General features: G+C 38.9%; 2 protein-coding genes across 2 annotated transcripts in view; one reads left to right on the top strand and one right to left on the bottom strand.

Moving 5' to 3' along the window:
- Positions 1-5,638, bottom strand: part of LOC138026310 (fap1 adhesin-like) — a 34,289-nt gene extending 28,651 nt beyond the window's left edge. The window contains exons 1-5 of the mRNA XM_068873604.1: positions 5,481-5,638; positions 5,096-5,202; positions 2,959-3,121; positions 2,661-2,765; positions 1-217 (exon numbers count right to left, since the gene is read on the bottom strand). The exon at positions 1-217 is cut by the window's left edge and continues 464 nt beyond it. Of these exons, the coding sequence (XP_068729705.1) occupies positions 1-217; positions 2,661-2,765; positions 2,959-3,121; positions 5,096-5,181 (571 nt within the window). The 5' untranslated portion in view covers positions 5,182-5,202; positions 5,481-5,638. The remainder of the gene's footprint in view (positions 218-2,660; positions 2,766-2,958; positions 3,122-5,095; positions 5,203-5,480) is intronic.
- LOC138026312 (NAD-dependent protein deacetylase sirtuin-2-like) lies at positions 5,636-22,137 on the top strand. The gene is made up of 15 exons (XM_068873607.1): positions 5,636-5,762; positions 6,002-6,067; positions 9,057-9,218; positions 12,055-12,203; positions 12,751-12,807; positions 13,050-13,118; positions 14,362-14,485; positions 15,101-15,160; positions 16,253-16,308; positions 16,991-17,067; positions 17,438-17,492; positions 18,361-18,428; positions 20,595-20,661; positions 21,064-21,154; positions 21,558-22,137. The coding sequence occupies exons 1-15, from the start codon at positions 5,747-5,749 to the stop codon at positions 21,662-21,664; spliced, it is 1,224 nt and encodes a 407-aa protein (XP_068729708.1). The 5' UTR covers positions 5,636-5,746; the 3' UTR covers positions 21,665-22,137.
- Positions 22,138-25,000: the final 2,863 nt, after the last annotated feature.

Genomic DNA, 25,000 nt, shown 5'->3' on the forward strand with positions numbered 1-25,000 from the left:
GAGAAAAGTCAGAGTGCCTCTCCAGGAATAAAGAGTCCGAATGACTGGTGTGTATTCCAGTGACTGCTGATTCAAGGTGGGATCTGTTGTACATTACAGAATTGTCAATTGGAACTGAAGTGCGAGAATGAGCTGGCGTGCTCGAGAAATGGCTGTAAGTGGCACCTCTAGGCTCGTACACATCCGATTTTGGGGGATGTACCAGTGAGCCAGATGCCTGTAACAAGAGAAAGGAGAATTTACAATGTTATGTCCATCTTGCCCTAAAATATCTGTTCGGAAGAAGATTTGAGATCTAGAATTTTCAGAACATTTGCTGTAAAATTCCTGGCTTGCCTGCCTGTCCTAGGATTTTCGAACATATAACACATGGTGAGGCTTTTCTCTGGCTGAAATTTTCGAAAAGGTAAGTTTTGATCTCTATAATTTTCGGATCACAAGACTTTCAGCTAGGGAATCCGAACAGATGAAACATTTTTAGGGGATAAAAATATGCCTATATCTACCGTTTAAATACTAAAATACGTTTAACAATGCTATATGGTTTTGAACTATATTCTCGTTGGGGGGCAACCCTAAAACCCGGAATCCGGAATCCAGAATCACAGTACAATACAGAGAGTAAACACTATCCTAAACATTCATAAAAGCTAACCTTAGGCCCAATTAGGCCTAAACAAACGTTTTTAGGCCTAATTAGGCCTAAGGTTAGCTTTTATGAATGTTTAGGATAGTGTTTACTCTCTGTATTGTACTGTGATTCCGGATTCCGGATTCCAGATTTTAGGGTTGCCCCTCGTTGGGTGTCCCTGACTCTTTCCTCTGATTCCATACCATCGAAGTAAATAAGAACAGTCATTTGACAGAGCTAGTGAAAAACATGGGTCTCTTCCCCATTCAATGTCACAAACTAATTTGCCACCTGTTTAAAAAGGCAATTTTGGAAGTAAGATTGGAATGGTGATGAAAGAAATTGCCTTCCATCAATAATTATGTCCCATGTCCAATTCTTGGACTCAGCATCATACAGGGGTTATATTTGCTTTTTCTCTACTCTCTTCCAAGAGGTTTGTCTCTGGATACTCCAGTTTTCCCCTCTCCTAAAAAAAAGCCAATGTTAGATTTTGATTTGAATTGATTTACATTCACCCTAATTAGTACAGCACCGTGTACTCAGCTTTACAAGCTTAAGAAATCTGTTGAGAAAGCCGTTGTCTCAGATGTTTGTTAAACAACCAGGGCTGTGAATATAATTGAGACTTGGGGTTCACCTTGTATTAAAACAGTACTCAATGTCTTTAAAATGAAAACCCATGTTGTTTTAAGGATACATAGTCTTTCTTAAAGGGAAAGTACGGCCTAGAAAAAGTTTCTCTGAATCAAAAGTTCTTTACCTGTATTGTCATACTTGACCACTCATTTGGGCTTAATGTGTTTAAATAGCCAACAATATAACGCTTCAAAAATAGGCATTTTTAAATTGAAATCCGCCATCTTTGTTTTTGTGTATGCAAACAAGGCTATGACGTTGCAATAGTCAAGGATTTCTCCAGATGGCCAGATGTACTAGATGTAAAAAGGAAAACACATGCAAGGAGAGCGATATTTTGTAGACTTGAATTTTAATCCAGAGGTAAATTGTATTGATATTGGCTCCACCACAGAACAGATTTACCTTGTGGTCATTAAACAGGGTTTTATATTTGAGATACATGCACTGAAGAGTTTTACAAAGTGAAAGAGAGTTTGCAGTGCTATCCCGTACTCATTGCTGTGAAATAAACACCGGAAAATCAAGTTTAATCTGTCTACTGTGGCTTTCAGAGAGACCCCTGTTACAACTTCAAAGCAAATGATCAATATATGTATTTCCATCGTATGGTGAGAGTAAATCGTTTCAGCAGTTTCTATAAAGCCTTGCTATGTGTATTAAGCAACATGACTGAAGGTTTTGTTGGCTTATTCTAAATGCTTCCCAGTGTGAAAGTGAACAAATACGTTTGCTGAAGCATCAAAGACTGCTGTCACAGAAGTAAGAAAGTGCATGAAAAAGAAAAGAAGGTATGCTTAGTCGAATATTTCTATGTCACATGTTCAAGCTTTTTGTATTGTTTACATTTGCTCTGGCTGATTTTTGCTGCCTAGTTTGATTGACCAGAAGATCTGCATGTACAAGTATTTAGTGATTTGAGTTTCTGTCACATTTATGGCCTACTTGGCATACTACCTATTGAACCACAAGACTGCTTACCATAGCTCATCTTGCATTTGAATTTCTTGGAGCAGAAAGGTCACACAACATGGAGAAAGTGATAAAGAAACGAAGAATTCGGTAAGGTCAACACCTATTTTGACTATTGCCACAGGTACGTCATAACAAATCATATCCAAGATGGTGCTCTCCAAGTCAGAAAAGAGGCAACTTCAAAGTGCTCTTGTCACAGTTTAACAGGGAACTCGACCAAACGGAAATTATTATCGAATTCATGGCAAAATTTTTAGTAATTTAGAGAAGTTTTTTCTAGATCATACTTTCCCTTTAACAAAATGAATACATTCAATTGAAATTTTACATCAACTAACACTTCACTTCCTAAGCTATGAACTCAGCTACATCAATGAAACAGTCTCTTAAAACTCATTAAATACCAGTAACTTACATTTGTGTTTGCAGTGTCCCTTTTCTGTTGTCGGCTCAATCTATAATTCTCCAAGTCCTCTTTCCATCTTGGATACATCTTATTGATGTAATTTTCATATTGTTGCTGTGATTTTAAAGAAGAAAATACTTATTGACAAAAATGTAGAATCAAAAAACTACCGGTACTACTCATTTCTGTCAGAGTCATAAAGGCAAGTTGTTCAAAAAAAGAGTATGGTAATTTGCATTTAACATCATGATCTCCTTCTCTTATGCAGTAACAGGATGATAACCATGACAACAAGACTTAGTAGTACCTTGTAAGTTTTAAGCCTGTCTGTTTTGACTGCCAGCATCGCAGCATGTTGTTCCACTCTTTCAAAGTCTTTCAGTAGGTCTCTGTTTCTCTGTTTGCTTCTTTTCTCTTGATCACAGATTTTCTTCCATTGAATTTCCAGCCGAGTGGCTTCCATTTTACCTCTGCAACATCACATAAAATGTGTTAGCCCGAGCATGGATGTAAATTTCATCATTATTCGCTTGCACACATGCACTTTTAGTCCAGTATGGACTAAGGTGCATTACCAGTAACCCAATGACTCCTGGGGGTTCCCCATTGACGAGTAAAATCATCTGAGGTTAGACAGAGTAAAATACTAAGCATGGCCAGTTTAGGGGTGAACGGGTTAAGCAATGACTAATATCATTGAGAACCAACTCTGGGTCAGGGATAAGCTAATCAAAATGCAAGATGTTTCTTGTTACAAATTTTTCGTAAAAATACAATTCAACAGGTGAACTTTGATACTTGAAAATTGAGCTGTTTTGATCAAGAAGTACTGATTTTCAATATCCAATGTCACCACTAAGCTCTTTCTAAAAAGAAGAAACTCATGACAAAACTGGTTGTCACCAGCTTCTTGAGACAGGAAAAAGATTGACTAATACCATAACAACCAATGACAGGGGCAGGCACAGGTAACCCAGGCTCACTGTGTGCGTCACGTAGGTATTAAAATATAGAGAACATATGAGGCGAAGTTTAGGTCTGAAAATTTGCTAGAAAATGGTAATAAAAATCGATAAAACTTATCATGTGGTGAGCTGTTGTTGTCTTTAATACGTACACGAAGTTTCGGGGAAAATGGTCCCCGTTCACCTTCCTTCATAATATAGTGACAAGGTAGGAGACAGAAGCCAGCGTCGGGACTCCGATCGACCCAAAACAAGCACGATTTTTTCCGCGAAAATCAAATCCAGTCGCCAAATAAACACGCCAGGTTCGTGGAATGGGAATTTCTCTAAACCATGAATCCACTGAAGCATCTCCAGGTAGCAACGCGCAGCCACCAGACTCCGTAAAACTTGTAAGTTAACCTGCTAAAATGGCGGCCAGAAAGCGTGGTACTCACGAAGTGCCCAATTCAAAATGGCACTGAACTCTGGACGCCTGGTGACGAGTATAATAAGTTTTGGAGGGAGGGGAGTCCCAAACAAAACTCACTGAGCAATTTGGGACTCCCCTCCCTCGAGGGAGACTTATTATACTAGTTTTACGGAGTCTGGTGGCTCCGCGTTGCTACCTGGAGATGCTTCAGTGGATTCATGGTTTAGAGAAATTCCTATTCCACGAACCTGCCGTGTTTATTTAGCGACTGGATTTGATTCTCGCGGAAAAAATCGTGCTTGTTTTGGGTCGATCGGAGTTCCGACGCTGGCTTCCGTCTCCTACCTTGTCACTATATTATGAAGGAAGGTGAACGGGGACCATTTTCCCCGAAACTTCGTGTACGTATTAAAGACAACAACAGCTCACCACATGATAAGTTTTATCGATTTTTATTACCATTTTCTAGCAAATTTTCAGACCTAAACTTCGCCTCATATGTTCTCTATATTTTAATACCTACGTGACGCACACAGTGAGCCTGGGTTACCTGTGGGGCAGGTACAAAACACAGGTCACAGGGCACAGGTCACATGTCATTGTTTTACTAATACAGAATGTATCCTAAACATTCATAAAAGCTAACCTTAGGCCTAATTAGGCCTAAACAAACGTTTTTAGGCTTAAGGTTAGCTCTTATGAATCTGTTCCCTGTGCCCTGTACCCTGTGCCCTGTGAACCTGTTTTGTACCTGCCGCCAATGACAGCTTGTTGAACAGAAAAGAGTATGTCTTTGTATTCAAATGAGACGGTGGGCTGACCTGGTTAGCAAGAACCCAGTTTCCTGGGAGAAGACATTGGTTGCCAAGATTTCATTTTCTGCAGCCAAGATCTCTGTATCTTAGCCAGAAGTGTTTTCCAATTGCACCTCCATCATATGTACCAGGATTATTTTTTCCAGCCACTCATAACCAGACAGAGGAAGTTTGCGAGTCAAGGTATCGGTAGACATGTTAAGCTCTTAAGGTCCTTAAGAGATCTAAGGGAAACAAAATCGATTTACTTACAGTTTCCGGGTGGAGCTCAAACGTGAAATATAATCATCATCAAACAAACCAGGTTTTTCAACTTTGCTTGATACTTCCATGTTCATGCAACAGCTGTCGGGATGCACCTTCATTTAGTTGATGTTGATCATATCGGAAAATAAAACAAAAGCTTAACAGTTATAGAATCAAAGTGAAGCTTGTCCAGCCACAGCTTATACATTAGCGAGCAGAGCAATCTCCGTCAAATGAACACAACAGTGAACAGAGAGGTCTAGGAATTCTGCAAAAAGGCCTAACGACAATGAAGTCTTGTTAGTGAGTGTACAGCGCGAGCAAGATCGAATTGTATTCTCAGATCGGAAACCCGGTTCCACAAAGTGAGATTTTGACTACCTTAACATACCTCGGGTATCACAGGCAACGGCGTTAATTGTAACTAAGTGACCATAAAAAAAAGTGAAGAATATGGAAAATCGCTCCTGGTGAAAATGTTGCTCTTCCTGGACCTCTGAACAAGCGTTATTTTCTCTCTATCCGCCATTTTGAGACGGTTGCCCAGTCCTTCGCACAGTCAATCGTTGATGACGCCTGCTCTATATGCATGCTAGCATGCAGTTCTTACCGGCGATTGTCAAAAAGAGTTTGGAAGACCTTTATTTTTAGATCGACATGGCTTCCAAGGAAGGTGAGATTGTTAGCTTTGCTTTGATTTATGAACCTACCATTGGGATCGTAAATTTGTGTTTACATTGCGATTGATAAGGTTAAAGGTTACAAATTAAGCTCTTCAGCTGTTCGTTGTAGAAACAGTTAACAGCTGAAGAGACTTATTTCCGGGTGTCGCTTCTGTTTTGCGGAAACGACAGCAAGACATGCATTCGCTGACAAGCTCGTCCATATATGCGTATTATGCATGTATTACAGACCCACCACAAGAGAACGAAAGCTGTGGAGCCTCTGGACAAAAGGACGAAGATAACTCAGCTGAAGGTGAACATTGATTTTAATTAAGCATATATGAGTGAACCCCCGGGGGAGGTACTGCCATATATGGACTATATAGTTATGTGCCGCTGTGAAGGGTATGGTTTTCAAGCAGTTTACTCTAGGATAGAGTATATAAATCCTAGCGTTTGGGTCTAGAATAGGGTATCATTTTTCACGAAACTGACCATTTGGTTGAAGATTTTATGAAGACTAAGGAAACCAGAAATTCCCGCTCGAAAATATAAAAAAATCGAGTAGGCAAAGTTTAAGTTTATGCAACTCAGCCTCAAAAGTGTTGATGAATGGCTATCATGAAACACTTCTGGATATTAGTAACTGTCAAGTATCGAGATTTAGACGGAAATCGATGCGAGTTTACTCTAGTATAGGGTAGCAAAATTCAGCTGAACTAGCTCTGGTTTAGGCTAAGGGTTCCAGGGTCCCAGCGGCACATCCCCACCCAAAAATTCCTAAAGTACCCCCCCGCGGGAGTGAAGCGCTCTTGGTCATAGCTCCATGTTGGTGAACGAAAACCAAAGATCGTTCACCAGTATTTGTACATTACACCATTGTCAACTCGGTTCCGAGAGATTTGTTGCAAACCACCTGTGGGCGTGGTGGAGTTCCCATGTTCTAGTTTTTTCTCTTCCAGTATATGGTCAACCTGGGTGGATATTAACATCTACAGTTCCCACGGCCTGCTCCCGTCTGACCTTGTAGCTCGGTCGGTATGGCGGCGGAGATGTAACCCGAAGGTCGTGGGTTCAATTCCCACCCTTGTCAGAGTTTTTCTCTGTCCTTGTGTGGGCCCATTTCCATCAGTAGGGCTAACGCTCACATGGTTCATATGGGATAGAAATCGAGCACTTCACATTACACTCTATTCCGTTAACTGGGTGGATATTAGCTTGAAAGGAAGGGAAAGGAATTTTATTTGAGTGTCTATTCTTCAAGCACTGGAGCACGTAAATTGGGGACACTGTAAACTGAAATCAAAGAAGGGCTTATTAGCAAATAAGACCACAAAAACTATAGCACAAACAGAAGTCAGGGTACTTGCCAAGTACTGAAACCTGCAGGTACAAAACACAGGTCACAGGTCATTGTTTTACCAGTACAGAAAGTATCCTTAACATTCATAAATGCCAACCTTAGGCCTAATTTGGCCTAAAAAACGTGTTTAGGCCTAAGGTTAGCTTTTAGGGTTAAGGTTAGGGTTACCTGTGACCTGTGACCTGTGTTTTGTACCTGCCGGTAGTGGAACCTACACTGAAACGAAGATGATGATGGAGTTTTTTCCATTCTGTATTTTACCCTGACAATTCCTGTACAATGAGCTGTTGCACATCTTGTTATGAGACCAATAGAAGTAGAGGCTATAAAACCAAAACAACAAAATTAATCTGATACTATTTCAATTTTTTTTTAGAAACAACTTGTAACAGTTCTTTGCAGCAGTTTTGTGATAGTGATAAACTAGTCAAGAAGAAAAAAATCACTAAAATTCCTTTTACACTGAGTGATTAAACTATTTAATACCTGAATTGTATGCAATGGTAAATAATTAAAGAGGGGACATTGGGATCTATTAGAAACTGAAAAACCGCATAAAATTCGCCCAAAACCAAAAAACTGAATTGAATTTCGATTAAAACTGAAATACTGAATACAAAACCATCAAAATGAAAAGTTTACAGACCTGGATTTTCAAAACCCTAGTCGATCTGATACATTAGTGGCACCTGGAAGATATGGACTAAACTATGCTAATTATATCACCATATGTGGATGCTATTTGTGAATCAGGCATATCTTCTAGTCTCTGTTTAAATTAGGGATTTTGCAATCATAAAAAGCTATCCTATATCTCAGAAAACTACAATCAAAACTCGAGAATTTTGAGAATTTTAGACATGAATTCGGAGATTCGAATGAAAGGTTGCAGCAATCAGTCGACCTGCGACCTATATTGACTGTAAAATGGTCTACAGCTGTAGCATAAAATTGGGCCATTAACATGGCATTTACTGTGGTAAGAAAAACGTCCTTGACTTGATGTCTGCATTTGGAGTCTATTTTAGAACTCCCACGGCACACGCTCTCAATTGAGGAAACCAGAAACCAGAAACTGAACTGAAAACTGCGTTAGATACCAGATCCGAATAAACCGCTTGTATTTTAGCCGAAAACTCAAAACCAAATGCTAAAAAAAGGGAAAACCCAAAACTGTAAGAGACACAAAAACCGAAGTTTTTTGGTGCAAAAACTGAAAAACCGGCTGAAAAGTGACCAAAACCGAAAAACTGAAAATCCCAATGCCCCCCTCATTAAATTAATTTTATTTGCTTTTAATTAAATGATATCCTTGATCAATGTTGTTAATTTGCGGCAAATTTTACCATTTTAATGGCAAATGTGGTTTTCTTTGTCGTCACTAAATAGCCAATACAAATCACTGGTAATAATAATTATTACTGTTCATAAATACAACAAAATTTCTGGACATTTTACGTTGTATCTTCCTCTTGATACAAGCAAATGATCAAGACAACATGTTCAAAATAAGAATTAGAGATGCTGTAAAATGTTTTGTAGGACCCCAGCATTGGACCAGTTTTTTGATACAATGATAACAGAAACCCATAAGGGTTGAAACCTATAACGGCCCCTTGTGTGCTGGGAAACAAGCTTCTGAATATTCAATTTGCTAAGTACCATATTTGGAACAACAAGAGCGAGGGGTTTCCAAATATGGTCCTTAGCACTGAAACATTCAACCAATCAGTTCGCACTGAATATTCGGAAGCTGTGAACGCGCGCTACACGTTTCAACCCTTATGGGTTTCTGATAATAATTATTGGTCTTTTGTTTCTCAATTCAAATCATATGAAAGAATCTCCAACTGGATCACTAAATAAAGATTGTTTGATGGAATCGACGAACTTTGGATCCTGTGCTTTGAGACCATTTTCTTTCTGGTTTTATCACCAGGTGCCATAGGATATCTGCAACAATTTCTTGATAAGTTGAAACTTTTTACTGCTACTGGATCTAAACCAGAAGCTGCCTCTGAGAAGGAAAAAGAAAAACCCGAGCAGCTATTGGATGAAGTGACATTTGAAGGAGTTGCAAACTACATCAGGAATGGAAAGTGTGAGTATACAATACAGACCCTTTTGTAAACCTCTTTCATAATGGCGGTCAAATAAAATATTCTTTTTCTTAATGCTAATAAGCCTTTCTATCCTCGCTATGACGAGCAAATTTCAAAAGAATTTTTGTTTCAAAGTGAGGGTAGTAGGTCAAATTAACATAAGTACAAAAGAATATAAATGGTGGCGGCCAGTTATGAAAGATGGTGGTCTATAAATCAGAGTGATGTTTTGTTAATTGCAGTGATTTGTGCAAAACAGGTTCATTTGTTTCTGAAGATGACCTTACCAACAAAAGTCCTTCCCAAGACCACACTGACACACAGCTCTTGGATCAAATGCTTTCAATAAATTAATTAAAGAAGTATTATTAAGAACCAGCTTGGCGACATCAGACCATTGCGTTATCCCCCTTATCCAAGAAGACTAAAGTCTAACTAATAATAATTTTGGTTCCAAAAAAAAACTACCGGTACTTCATATGACTACACCCTCCTCTGGTCTGTTTCAAGTGCCAGATATCTTGTTGTACAATAATTTAATTTGTCTAGTGACCTGAAGTGGAACTTGCATGTTGGTAAAGTCACTACTAAAGCTAACTGTACCCTTAAGGACGTTCGCGCCCAAAACGTTCCCACGTACAGATTTTTTTAAAACTTGCCACACAGAAAGGTAATGATCTCTACTTTTGCCAAAAAGGCAAAAAAAATTGGGGGTCACCGTGCTCGTTTTCGAGATCATGAGGTGCACTTTTAGAAGTTTGCATTATTTTAAAACACTTACATCTGTCAGCAATAAAAAGGCTACATTAGTGAAATTTAGATGAGGTAAACGTACTCAATTCAACATAACTGATACAACTAAACAAACTTTTGCAGCTGATGTCTTTTTCTGAGGTGAAATAGACCTTGAAAAACGATGCATATTAGTCTTAGAAAGAAAACATCGGTCGCACGAGAGCATAAAAGGCGAAATATTTGTAACTTACAGATTTTGCTTTTTTTTTTGTTAAAATGGACAAAATCAGGAAAGGAAGTGATCTACGGAAAGAAAAATAGGGGTCACCGAGCATTCAAGAGAGTAAAATCGCTGCGAAGTTCTCAAAGCGATTGTCTATTCGCATTGTCACACCATTGCGTGACATTTCCGAGAAGACCTGGGTCCACAGCTATCCCATGATGCCACATATTTTCACGTTCTATTCTTGTGGAAAATGTTTGCACCTTTAGCATCGTGTTTACCTTCGCGGTCTGTGATGAATGACGTGTGCGTGACATGCGCGAAAAAATGCGCAGTAGCAATGGGCGCGAACGTCCTTGAGGGCTTCTTAATTCAAGTGCACTCAAGAAACAGGCATGCACTGTACCTCAGTTGGTTTGACCACATCTAGAGTACTGTTCCAGTATTTGGCACCTAAGACATGGGGTAGAGAACAATGGCTCGCATAAAGTTGAGGTGGGCAAGTGGCATACAGGTAGATGGGTGCTTTCCTGCTTTCATCCCTGGGATAGTATTAGTGAATCATGTTATCCAAGTTTGATTGGCGCTCGGTTGAACATAGGAGCTGTGATGCTCGCCTAGTGTTGTTGTACAAGATTGCTCATGGCCTTGTAGCAGTTGAATGCTCACGCCTGCGTCACACTGTTATAAGAAAGTTGTGTTACACTCATCAGCATGTATATCTTGCGTTACACTCATCAACATGTATATCTTTCCATACCTGCTAACACATCATCATCCTATCAACTCTCATTTACTCCAGAACTATTACCCAGACTCCAGAACCTTTCTCTAATTGTACGATGTCAGCACTTTTAAATTTGTTCTCATGTCTCACAGCTGTCTTATTAGTTGCTCATTCTGTGTATACATTTAGTGCTTATTTACATTTAGTACTTATCTTTTTATTTATCTACTTATTTATTTATTATTTATCAGTTTTTTTTTTACCACCCCTTGCTGATAATCCTCTTTTTGGGGGATAGCAGGTACTGGAAGATAGATGGATAGATATTATTACAAATGACCCTACAAAGGCAGGACATTAAAGTTTCTCGACAATTATTTGAAGACTTTGAGTGTTTGTCTGACTAAGATTTGAACTTCTTTTTGCTGCATGGCTTCTTCATAAGCATGGCTAGGTTTCATGCTCTTTAGACTTGAAATAAAAAATGACTTCAAAGACTCACTAGTTTAAGAATGCGATGCATGTTTACTTGGCTGAATTAATATGCAGCACAGAAGTTTTGGGCTTTCAGACTTTTAAACTACATTTACAGGCTGACGTTTTTAAGCTAGTGAGTAAAATGATGTCACTTTTTCCTAGAACAAACCCTCAGAGGTCCAATCAGTCCGTTCTCAACATGAGTAATGGCAGACCATGAAATCCAAAACCAAAACACTGAAAGTAAACGGCCTTTGGAAAAGAATTAAAGCTCAAAATTTTACCAGTCAGGTGTTAAGCAAACACACTTTCAAAATCTGAAGAACAAAGGAAATGATTTTTTTTGTTAATCATAGCAACACTTCAAATTATATTTTAAACTGTGCATGTAGGATTCTCTTGGGGGATGGACAATCTGCGAGCCAGCAAGTTATGCGAGCCATGCGAATCTCGCATTTAAGTCTAAGCTCCCATTTCAAATAGAGCTGAGATAAACAGTATTTAAGTCTAAGCACCCATTTTAAAACAGTTAGCTTAATCAATAACTGCGTGACTCGCATTGTTGACTCACATGACTTGCAGCCATGGCTTGCATGGCTCGCTGCCATGGCTTGCATGACTAGCATGGCCGGCTGGCTTGCATGTTGTCCTCACTCATTTTCTTGTCCCCTAGGTTCCAACATTGTTGTAATGACTGGTGCAGGAATTTCAACTGCAGCAGGAATTCCTGACTTTAGATCTCCAGGAACTGGTCTCTATGATAACTTGGAAAAATATGATCTTCCTCACCCACAAGCAGTATTTGAGATTAAATTCTTTAAGGTAGGCTTTTAAGAAAAACAAAAACAGAGTTACAATGGTATTCATTAAATACTTGTAAGACCGTGTCCAGAGGTTGCTCCCACCTAAAATATGGAATTGAAGTTTCTTAATCATGTAAAAGATTTCTGTACATACAGTCAACTCTCTGCATAAGCGGACGCGGACACTTTTGAAAATGAAAATTGGATTTTTCTTTTGTTTACTGTCTCTCTTAAGCAGACAGCTTCATATAATAGTAATATTGACTCTTGGCAGTGAAATTTGTCTTTAAGTTACTTCTGCGGAACATCAAGAAAGTGTTCAGTTGCTGTGTTTGGCTACCCAGTAAAATGTGCACAATTAACACCCACTAATTAACTCTCCCATAATCGGACATCCCCCCTATTTTTCTTGGGTGTTCACTTATGGGAATAATTCTCGTAAGCAAACAGCTCTAATAACGGACACTTTTTCCAATCTCTAAGGGTGTCTGCTTACGAGAGGGTTGACCGTAGTTAATATTCCAATTCTGATAGCACTGCTTTTGTTTGTTATTTACTCTTTGCAGTCCAATCCAAAACCCTTCTATGTTTTGGCCAAGGAGCTGTATCCTGGAAAATTCCTGGTACGTTTAAGTTCCATATTAGATAAGGGCAACCTTTCAATTGAATATACAAGTATTGTTGCATAATATTCAACTACATATTGTTTTTTAATGAAAAGGTAAATACTTATCAAACTGATGTCTGTTTTTCTCTTACACATTACTGGTAGTATTGTGCATGGAACTCAGGTTGTCTCTATAGCTCACCATTTTTATTATCTGTGCTGCCCATCTCTGAACTTCATTTTCCTTTTCACTTTCAGCCCACCATCTCTCATTATTTCATTAGGATGTTACATGACAAGGGAGTGCTCCTACGAAATTACACTCAGGTACGAAGAGAGGCTCTGTTGTCATGTACTCAGGAGCATAGCATGAGATTTCAAAGGTGTACGCACGCAAACAATTTTTGGGAGCTCCAAAGGCACTTTTGTAAAAAGGAAAAGCCCTCAGTTCCCAGTTCTCAGTTATTTTTGAAGGGAAGATTATGATGATGATGTTATAACAGAGTTTGCAACATCTTGTCCTTTGCTTGTAATCTCCTGTTTGTGTTGTAGCTTGCTGAAAATTCAACAGATGGGTACAGGGATTGGAAAGGCAAAATACATAAATGGGCCTATGACCCCTGCCTTCAAAAGTTATAGGCCATTTCATCAAAGTATGGGCCATTGAAGTCATGGGGTGGGCTGAAGGGAATACAGAAATGATAAGTGCAATAATTATTCATTGTATCAATACAGTATTTACACTGTGGTTTGAGTACCTAGTTACATTTCATTCCATTTAGTATTTCTCAGTTACAGTTAATTTATGATATGTAACCCTGGCTACTGTACCTGTCACAGTCCCACTCTTAAAATCATTGTTACTGTGTTAAACACTTCTCCTGAAACTTCCTGTCTTCATTTATACTTACAGTTGCAGGCCTTGAAAGTGGGTAGGGAGTGCTCTTTTCCTCGCATTTTTCAGTCAAATTGGTTTTACCATTTTTGCAATCTATCTTAGCGGACTCGGCATTAAAAAACTTGACCATCTAATTTTGGGACTTTCTTTGGAGGCGTTATAATGAAAATGCAAATGAATTCTTATTCATTCTGTTGAAAATGACAAAAACAGAAGTGAAACACATGTCGTGACTCGACAGCAAGGAGAGGTTTGGGGACAAAAACAAATGAACATGAAAGATCGCTAATCAAAGAAACAAAGACACTGGTCAATATTTCTGTGTTTTTATTTGATGTATTACAAAATTATACACAGATTGAAGTGCTTATCACCTATTACACGACAAGGGTGCATGCTGGGTTCGGTCAGCAGTTTTTGAATGCAACATTCTCTAAATTTATGCACCATTTGCGCATGGCGCAAGGCCTTCCCAATCCCTGTGGGTAAAATAAACAACTAACTACTGCATTTAACTTTGCCTTTGTTTATTGAAATGTCCTTTGGAAATAGTCGAAAATGGCATTTGCGAGACCCTAAATTTCAAAAATTTCCCCAGACCCCCCTAGTTTGGAAAAAAAATCCTACCAATTTCTCAAGTAAGCACATGCATATTTGCATTTGGTATCTCAGAATATAGACACCCTAGAGCGTGTGGCCGGCATTCAAGATGATGCCCTTGTAGAAGCACATGGATCCTTTCACATAGCTCACTGCCTGGATTGCAAAAAGGAATATCCACGTGAATGGGTTAAGGGTATGAAAAATGGACTTAATGCTCATAAATAGTGCTTCAAAAAAGGTAGAAGAATAACATAGTCAAAAAAGGATGCTTGTTTACACCTTAGTGTACTGAAACCCTAGGGTCCTGTCAGGTGGAATGTAGAATGCAGAGAAAAACCCTCATAGCAGGATGGAAAACCAGCACAAACTCACCCCCTGTGTAGTGAAAAACTGTTCTTTGAATCCTGTCCACAGTGTTAGGAAGCAACTACGAGGACCATCCGTGATCCCCACAAACAAGCAATGTACAGCATTCCCACTTTATTCTTGAAAATTGCCCACCCCCCTTCCCCCACCTAGATATGATTGTTGACTTCACACTTGACCCTGTCAATGAAGATGCCACTGGCCTCAGTTTGACTTTCGAAGTCACTAAGGGCACACTGCTTCTTGTCAATGTTATGGCACAAATCAAGACCACTTACTATTCGTGTTAGTCAGTGAGAGCAATACAATGTATGTAAAAAAAACAGGAAGACCATGCTGCCCCCTTGTCCCCCGTCCCTCTTATTTAAGATGATGCATGCGAGAATAAAAGGAACTACAGTCAATCTTCTTGACTGAATATATTTACATCTTTCATTCACAGAGGAAATATTTGCAGACAAAGTGCCTTCTTGTGTTGAATGTAATGGTGTTGTTAAACCAGGTGAGTTACCGGTATATTGCTTTAAATAAACATTGTAGATTAAATTGATGCTCATTTGGACCCAGTTATTCAACAAAGTAGTGCTTACCTAACTAAACTAAAGTAGTTACAATCAGCTGTTGTTTTAATTGTCTGAAGTTGCCCAAAATAGCAGAAATGCTAAATAATGATTACTATTATTTAAAATAATTACACTAAAATGAAACTAAAATACATGTAAGTCCATGGTAAGATGTTTAATGATATCATTCCATTTTGTGAATGGACATCCAGTTTACAAGAAGCATAAGCAACCGTTTTGTAAAATCCTTTTTTACATGTAAATCTCACTGTTAACGCAATTTTTGGACAATTTTGACAACACACAGGGCCCTAGATGACTAAGGAATGTTTATCATAAATTTGGTTTTATCAACACAGTTGATAATGTGAATTGACCACCGTACAGGGCTTCCAAAAGCTCACATCAGCTTTTAGAATCCCTGTACGGTGGTTAATTTACATTATCAAGTGTGTTGATAAAACCAAATTTTTGTGTACTCCTTCCCCACCGATACAGCACCAATGTTTACCATATGTCACTGTTTGGATATCTAAGTACCTGTACATGTATTTCAGGGTCTTTTGCATTGTGAAGTGAATATCTTGATTTGCTTTCTTCAAGAATTATTCATAATTATGTGTAGGTACTGGAATTTTTGCTTTACTTTACCATATATCAAAATTGCCAGTTACTACAGTTACCTCAAATCATGTTAGGTTACCATTGCTGGTTTCTTAAGGAAGTCTTCATAAGCCATAGTTTTGTTGTATATGATAATGCTGGGTGCATGCTACAGATGGGATCCTCTCTAGTTTTCTCCTGTCAGATCTTGCACTGAAACACCATTTACATGTAAATGAAGTACCGGTAGTTTTGCATTAAAAAAACAACTGAAACAAATATTTTGACCCTGATTGTCAGAATGTCTTAGTTTCTAAAAATGTGTGAGTTAGTACAAAAATGGTTGATGATTGATTTTGTATGGGGCAGGTCATGCTCTATCAGTATATCTCATTTTCTTTTCTTTTTTAAATTTTTTATCCCTAAAGACATAGTGTTTTTTGGAGAATCTTTACCTGGACGCTTCCACCAATGTGTTCAAAGGGTAGGTGCAATGCAAAGATATCCAATATTTTACCCCCAAATTGATCCCCTTCCCACACAGGAATTATGCTCACAGTATCTTTGTTAGATGGATAATCTTGTCTATCTTTATTCACAGACAATAATAATTTTGTCTGTGAATAAAGTGTAGTGTTAATTGTAGCTGATAAATTATTTATCAGCTGCAATACTAGAAATACTAGTGGTGATGTAGCAGCTCTCGTAATGTATGTGATGAGCTTGCTACCCTAACCAAAAACAAAATGACTTAGACTTAAAAACAAGAGAAGCTGCTTACATTAGAATAACAGGTTATGAGAGCTGCTACACTACTGAATACTAAAGTACAATAGAAAACTGTAAAATGAAAATTACATGTACGGTATATGCAATATTAGGGCCATTTATACAAGAGAAAATAAGCCACGGCTTACTCTGGCCGTGGCGTACATAATACAAATGTACGCGAAAGGAACTATTTATACGAGTAAAAACTCCCAGGCCTGGATAAGCCATGGCTTGAGAAAGCCGTGAACGTAGATTTTGTACCATTTATATGGGGTGTTCGCGTCTTTTGTAAGCCGCGGCTTATTTTCTCTCGTATAAACGGCCCTATTATTATTAAATCTAAACTATGTACAACATAGTATCATATGTTCACGATATCACTGCTCTTTTCAAAGGATATGTCCAGTTGTGATCTTCTGATTGTTATGGGTACTTCCTTAGTCGTGCAGCCCTTTGCCTCTCTTGTAGACAGGTAAGATAAAGTAAAAATTCATTTTATTGGAATCTTTTAAGCGTCTACACTCACAGGATTTCAGCGTTTTTCCCCATAGGAAAATAGATTTTATTGCATGAGGGTGAACAATCCGCGATAGGTAAACTGGTGAACTTGTACATTTTCCATACTTGAAAGGATAATACGTTCTTTTAAAGTTCAAGGCATTCATGCTTGCATGCACTTTTGACAATGAACAGTAGGAAGAACTGAATCTATAAATGTATATCATAAGGCCATTTGATAGTGATGAATTAAAGTGTTATCAGTTTGCTTTTATGTCAATGTGAGCTTTACGAAATTATAATGTAAAGATGGCATGCATAGAGCCATTACTCTTGTTCTTTAGAGTTCCAGACACAACGCCAAGATTATTGATTAACAAAGAAAAATGTGGACAAGAGGTAAGGCAATAAATTTCTTAGAACAATAGACCTTTTCGGCTTGTACATTTTGTTTTCCCAATACAGATCATGTGACAATACTCAGGAGGTTTGGTCTTTTGTTTTGTTCATTAAAATGAGGTTATGCAAGCATGAATATGCCTGCATGCACTCTTTTTAGTGAACAAAACAAAGGACCAAGCCTTCTGAGTATTATCACATTATCTGTATTGGGAAAACAAAATGTACTAGCCGAAAAGGTCTATTTGCTTTTTCTTAATTAAGCTTGATGTTTCTAACCATCTGGTCAATTTCGACCCCAGAGCTCTTCTCTTGACCAAAGGTGAGATCCGAGGCTCTGGTGACGAGAATGACCATCTGGTCTGGCCGAAATCCACGTCACGGCATTCAGGGCTATCTTCCTTACTCTATGCATACAGTGAGCCGGTTCTTTAATTTTTTTTTTCAGAGTTTTAGGATGCTAGGACGTTTTTTAGACCAGAAATTATATCTTCCAACTTTCATCCCAAAGTCTACAACAGTCAGCAGTAAATCCCACCCACGGAAACCCCTCAGTGACTAATTGAACATCATGGAATATACCCTTGGTAACGGAGGTTCTGTTGGAGCCATGAATCACCTACGGGCTCTCTTCTCTTGGTTTTCATGACATGATGTGCTGCGAATGAAATTAGATCAGTTACCTGGGGTACATAGAATACATGTATGGTTCATCGTGTAAATAACAGGTTTTAAATACGATTTTGATACTGCTCAACTATTGGTTACCGCCATCCTTGATTCGAGCAACTCGGCATAGTTGAGGCATAGTTGGTTTTTCCTCTATTAAATACGCTCAATGACAGTCTTTTTCTTTTGCTGGCCTCAGGTGGACTTCTTTTCAATGTTAATGGGACAAAGCAGTGGATTTCAATTTGATCATGATGAGAATTACAGGCAAGATAAGCCATTAGTCATAACTTGGGGTGGGTTTGATTCACCTTATTCCAGAATAAGAATACTTGGAGTGATGACTTAAAATGGTTTGTCTGGCGTTTTGAAGCAAAGATAAAGATATGTTTAAAACAGCATTTTAGTAGGTGTTTGACAATTTTATTGTGAATCTCCGTAACAACGAAGGATTTCTAACTTCTATTCCATGTATTCCTATTCCGGAATACGGTCAATCGAACGCAGCCTAAGTTAGTTTCACATTAAAATTGTCAAACACCTGCTAAAATGCTATGTTAAACATATCTTTATTATCTTTGTTGCTTAAAAATGCCAGACATACCGTTTTAAATCATCACTCTACGTATTCTTATTTCGGAATGGAGCCAATCGAACGCAAATGACATTGACTGACGTTTCAACAACCTGAGCGGTTGTTTATCAACAACAGACAAACAACACACTGATTATTTTACTCTATCAAAGTACTGCTCGACGTATTCTACCATGCACGTACAGACCTTAGACCTATAGACGGATCGAAGTGCACCAATCACTGTTTAGTCTTCACAGTCAATTACATCTAGGCTCAACTGACAGTCAAGCAATAACATCACGAATAGTTAATTAGGTTAACGAGGTTGCCATTCCCAGTAACAATCGTTGAAGAAGGAACCCAGCTGGATTTCGAAAGCTGTGTGTAACTTTCAAGAGTAGTCCAAAATAATTAGCAAAACTGTCGGTTTAATTGCGACGTTAAGACATATTGTTCCTAATCGAACCCAGCTCAAGATTTTTCTCTCATTGCACCTTGTATAACGTATGGATTAACTTCTTGGGGAAATGCATCTAAGACCTTTTTAAGGCCCACCTTCAACCGACAAGCTTTGCATGTCGTGAAACAATTTTCATATGTGTAAATCCCACCAAAGCTGAAATTGATCCAATCAGATCGCTACAATAAGGAATTCGAAGTTCCATAACAAAAACGAACGGTCGAAAAGCCTGTCGGTTGAAGATGGGCCTTTAAATAGAGTTAAGTTGTTGTCCTTCAAAAACCGTGCACTCCGTGTTGTTCACTTTGCTCAAGCAAGTGAGTAAGCAATACCCCTTTTCTTGAAAGGAAAACTTCTACCGCTTGAATTCCTATATGATGAGAAAATTTGGTAATTTGATGTACGACATCAACACTAATTCTGCACCGATTAGTATTTTGAATTCGTTCTCTAAAATTACTATTGTTCATTCTTACAGCACACGCTCATCAATATCTGAGCATTTTTTTAGCAAACAATCCGCACTTAATGTCCAAAGTGAGCCTTTTTCACGTGTTGGCGTTAAAATCTGGAATGGGATACCAACTAGTCTCCAAAACCTATCCAAAACCTCTTTCAACAAAACCATTAAAACAAAACTAATTGAAATTCTAGAAACTGAAAACTCCTGTGCCAAGACAGATACCTTAATTAATAAGATGAAAGGTAAAATTTATACTGACTGAAGTTAAGTTTAGTCTGTAGTTTTCCTCTTCCACTATCCATGTCTTTACATATTTTTCTTTTACGTAGCCTGTATTCCTCTCCCTTTATCCTAAATCCTTCTACCTTCTAAATAATTGAAAGCAGGAAGAGTAATGCTTACATGTTGTAGTTGTGTGTAATGATAATTTAATGTTTAAAAAAATGTCTAAATTATTCTGTGTACAATCAGGCTTGCCGCCATTAACTCTTCGCTATCAGCAAGCCAGCCTAGTAAACTTAAAATGTTTGCTGTAAATAAATAACACTTGAAACTTGAAACAGAGGCTATTTTACAGTTGTGTTCTTAGCCACCTGGCCTTTGAGTGAAAGTGAGGCTGGAGTTGATCTTGCTTTAAAAGAAACCTCACTGCTTTAGTAATGTAAATTACATCTAATTAGCATGAGAACAACATCATTAACATAAGAAAAGCAGTGAGGTTTCTATCAAAGCAACTCCAGCCTCACTTTCATTCCAAGGTCAGGTAACTAAGCCCAACTGTAAAAACCATTTTGTTGGTGAAGAAGAGTATTTCTCTTTTATGTTATTTCCTAGCAGAGGAATCTTCATTGCTTCGGATTTACGTTCACGTTTGTGAATAAAGTTCCACAATGATGCATGTAGCTCATTCATTACTGTATTGGTTTTCTTCAGAGATGTGATGTGGCAAGGTACAACAGATGATGGGTGTGTCGCATTGGCCGATTTGTTGGGATGGAAGGTAATTTATCTGTCAACTCAGCGACCTTTCGATGTTAAAACTTGGAGCAAGAGACGTCGCTAGAATGTTCATAATAATAGGAATCAGGAGCTGATGACCAGGAGCGAACAACTCCCACACTAAGCCTATGTCATGGCATTTTTAAAGACCAATCTATTTTTAGACGTACTTTTCCGCGAAACAACAAATGCAGTTCCGGTTCAGTGAAGCTATGACGTCAAGTTAGTTTCGTGTGATTGGTCATCGGGCTCCTGCGGGAGGCTCATTCGCGGGAAGTTCAATCTAAAATTTAATCGGTCTGTGAAGACGCCGTGACAGGAATATATGGGAGTTGCTCGCTCCTGGCCTTGGACTCCTGTAGGAATCAATCTTTGATCGTGGTGTTCTCCTTTCTTTTAACAGGATGAGCTGTTGAAGCTTTACGAGACGGAACACAAAAGGCTGAACGACGATGATAAACTGACAGTGAAATCAAAAGATGCTGAAAGCAGCGGTATGTGTTGTAATGAAGGGCATCAGTCCCGTGCCCCCCCCCCCTCCCCCTGTCGGGTAAGAATTCGTTCGTCATGTGATTGTTAGGCAAAGTTATAGGCCACTTTTGAAAATACCACAATACTCTTTGTTTGTATCCCCAAATTTTGCATATGCATCGTTTTTGTTTTCCCTTGGAACCATTGTATGTCCCAAAAGAAACCGGAAACAACGCTTATGCGAAGTTTGGGGGAACAAACAAAGAGTATTATGGTGTTTTCGAAAGTGGCCTTTACCCGTGATGTGCTTCGTTGAGTTGTGAGAGATATTAAATGAGCTTCAAAGAAGAATGGCGGCTTTCAGAGTGTTTGAATGCGCTAGATTCCTATCCCGTTTGAAAGAACTGCATTTTTTTTTCTCCGCAGGTCCGATAAAATTGGAAGAGAATTCTGTGAAAGACAATTCGTCAACAATTTCCTCCCGGCCAACCGATTTGCCAAACAGCTCCCCTAAAATGGGCAAGAGTGGCTAATTCTACAAAGACCGCTACTTCCTCATCCAAACCATTTTCTATTTCCCAAGAAAGACAATCTTATAATTAACAACGGGTTCCTCTTCAGTCAGTCCAATGAATGACCTTCATTTCAATTGTACATAAAAGGGAGTATAACGGTATTTTTGACCAATAACACAGTGTGTCATTATTTTATTTGTCCATGGGATAAGTTGATATTTTAACTGTGTTGTGGGAGTTAGTCTCACATTATTTTCCTGGGAGAACGTTGTGGGGCATTGTTCTTTGCTGTTCTGTTTGAGGAACACAAATATTTATCATGCGAACCCGGCGATCGTCCTCTTTTTTCTCGTTCAAATTCGATCAAATTCGATAGTTTTGGGTTTCTTTACAGCGTCTCAATATGATTTTTTGGCCTATTAACTGCACAGATATGTTTCAATTAACTGTGCCAAAATGGGCGAGACAAGATAATAAAACTGAATTACAGGTTACCACTAGTTTGTTTAAATCTTCTTTTGGGGTGGTGGGTCATCCGAGCATGCTTTGAAAACTGTTTTTCCGGTGCTGTTACTATTAAAAGGAAATAAAATTGGTTTTCTCGTCTTTTAGGTAGAATTTTACATGAAAGAAAAGAGTTTTTTTGTTTTCATCTTCCTGTCACAGAAGGTATCATTCATGCATGTTTATACAAATCTAAATTGGCGTGAGGAGCACATTTTTTTGTAGCAACAAGACAAAAAACCATAGTTTTTCTTTTGGTTACATCAACAAGGCTAATATATAGATTTAGCCAAGCATAAAAGCGGAGCTCCCGGGCTATTATATTTTCTGGCCTTACATAAACAACGAATTTACAGGATAAAACAATTTGATTTTTTTTAGTTTAGCCTTGACGAAAAGGAATCAACTAAAGACAACCAAACAAAACAATCTAAAACGAGTTAAAACAGGAAGAAATGGAAAATTATAAAAGAAGTTTACAAGAAGAGGGTACCACCATACTCAGTGGGTTACCAAATACCATCACAGTCGTGCATTTTCCTCTAAATGCAGGAAAATGCGCAGAATTACCCAGAATTCTTTTTGGGCATGAGCGAGGCAACTTAAGAAGCACGAGACTGGCCCTCATCGAATGGCTGAAGCGCGGCCAGAGGAAATGATTTCTAGCCAGATACTCAGGAGTAGGCCTGGTGTTTGCTGTCAACGGAGAATTTGGATTTCTGAACAAGTCTTTATCATAGAAAATTCGCGACAAAGTTGTGCTTTCATTTCGCTTTAATCCTCGTGTCAAAGAAACGGTATAATAATGTACAGATAAAATGACTTTTCTCTTCAATATATAAGCCATCTAATTCTTACGCTATATTGACAAGGGCGGTTTGGAGCTGTGAGTAGGCGTGGGATTTGTCACATATGGTTTAGGGGCCGACATATCTCTCCCTCAATGCCGTACCGGGAGGCAAGGTCGGTAGCAGAAAGCAGCGAAGGGCCAACTGCGTCCAAAAGTGATCGCACGGGCCGAAATCCAGGGATGACTCGTTTGGTACGACGCTCCAGCGCCGGTGTCTAGAGGTACTGCGTTTTTCTCTCTTGTTCAAACATTCCGTCAGCACATGCGCAAATGTTCTGGCTCTTCGATACCTAGCCTACAAAAAAAATGAACATGCTGGTTTTTGTTTTGTTTTTTTCTTTGTTTTTTTTGCTAGCAATTGACATTTCAGTTGATTTTGTAGGCATAAACGTAACTTAAGAACCGTGCGTGTCTGGTCTTGTCTCAGACAGAGGCGAGAGATGGTTTCGTGCAGACTTGGATGCCTAAAATGCTTTGTTGTAAACTATGGCAAGCCGTCACTGCCAAAAGCCCTTCAACTTTCTGGAAACCAGGTTGAAATCCATGTTGACACGATCGAGTTATAGAAATTGTAGGTTGAGTTACGTCTGGGGATGGTCGAGTTTCGTGGAAAAAGCTCCAGTTCTAGCTACTGATTGTTGAGTTTCTGCGATCTTGTGTCGAGTTCTCGCTATTTAGTGTCGAGTTTCTGCGATATAGTGTCGAGTTCCCGCGATCCAGTCTTGAGTTTCTGCGATCGACTGTCGAACTCTCGCTAGCGAGTTTTCATATTCTCGCTAGCGAGTTTTCAAATTCTGGCTAGCGAGTTTTTTAAATTCTCGCTAGCGAGTTTTCTAATTCTGGCTAGCGAGTTTTCTAATTCTGGCTAGCCAGTTTTAGAATTCTCGCTAGCGAGTTTTTTAATTCTCGCTAGCGAGTTTTCTGATTCTCGCTAGCGAGTTCTCGCTAGCGATCGAGTTTTTCAACTCATTCCCAGGACCTGCTCTGACAGCGTTACCCATAGGTCTATGCCTCTATGTATGCGTTCCGGTTCTTCGTTCTCCAACATGGCGACAATTGAGGAGGAACTTCGGAACTTCTTCATAGGCTTTAACGAAATTTTAAAACAGTTAGAGTCTTGTGACGTCAATCTTGCGACTGAATACTCAGAAAGAAAACTAGAGAATTATGTCACTATTCTTTTCGGGATGATCTGCCAAATTGAAAGCGGTGAAAGATCAGAGCATCGAAGCAACTTACTGACGCTTCTGACAGCGCTTTATGAACTGTCGTATGGGTAACTGGAGATACTATCGAGTCAAATACAAGAGCAGTCATGTCTTCAGCGGAAGTCTTCTTACTATCCTCAACTTGAAAAGACTGGAGGTCGGCCCAAGTTCTCACTAACTAAAGAGCAGCTTGTGAATCTTCGCGAGACTGGTTTAACGTGGGCGAAAATTGCCTTGTGTCTGAATGTTAGCGAAAGAACTTTATACAGACGAGTTCAGGAATTTGAAATTGATGGCAAATTTTCAGATTTATCAGACAATGATCTAGACGAACAGTGCTCAAGTCCATCATGGCATTAACCCCTCGAGCGGGTGAAAGCTACATACGCGGGAGTTTGAAGGGCAGCGGCGTGCGAATCCAGCGTTGGAGGATACGGGAAAGGCTTAATTCCATAGATCCTGTGGGCAGAGCAACTCGAAGGAGTAGTGCAATTCGAAGGCCAGTTTATAATGTTCGTGCACCAAATTGCTTGTGGCACATTGATAGTAATCATAAATTAATAGCATAGAGATTTGTAATTCATGGATGTATCGATGGGTACAGTCACAGGTACCCCAAGCACTGTTCGTCTAGATCATTGTCTGATAGATCTGACAATTTGCCATCAATTTCAAATTCCTGAACTCGTCTGTATAAAGTTCTTTCGCTAACATTCAGACACAAGGCAATTTTCGACCACGTTAAACCAGTCTCGCGAAGATTCACAAGCTGCTCTTTAGTTAGTGAGAACT

The sequence above is a fragment of the Montipora capricornis genome, chromosome 12, assembly GCF_036669925.1.
Source record: "Montipora capricornis isolate CH-2021 chromosome 12, ASM3666992v2, whole genome shotgun sequence".
Taxonomy (NCBI): Eukaryota; Metazoa; Cnidaria; class Anthozoa; order Scleractinia; family Acroporidae; genus Montipora; species Montipora capricornis.

Bases quoted from the DNA above. Each gene is read 5' to 3' on its own strand.
- LOC138026312 (XM_068873607.1), top strand. The intron at 6,068-9,056 runs GTGAACATTGAT...TTTTATCACCAG, and splicing joins CGAAGATAACTCAGCTGAAG to GTGCCATAGGATATCTGCAA. The intron at 14,486-15,100 runs GTATGAAAAATG...TTTCATTCACAG, and splicing joins TCCACGTGAATGGGTTAAGG to AGGAAATATTTGCAGACAAA.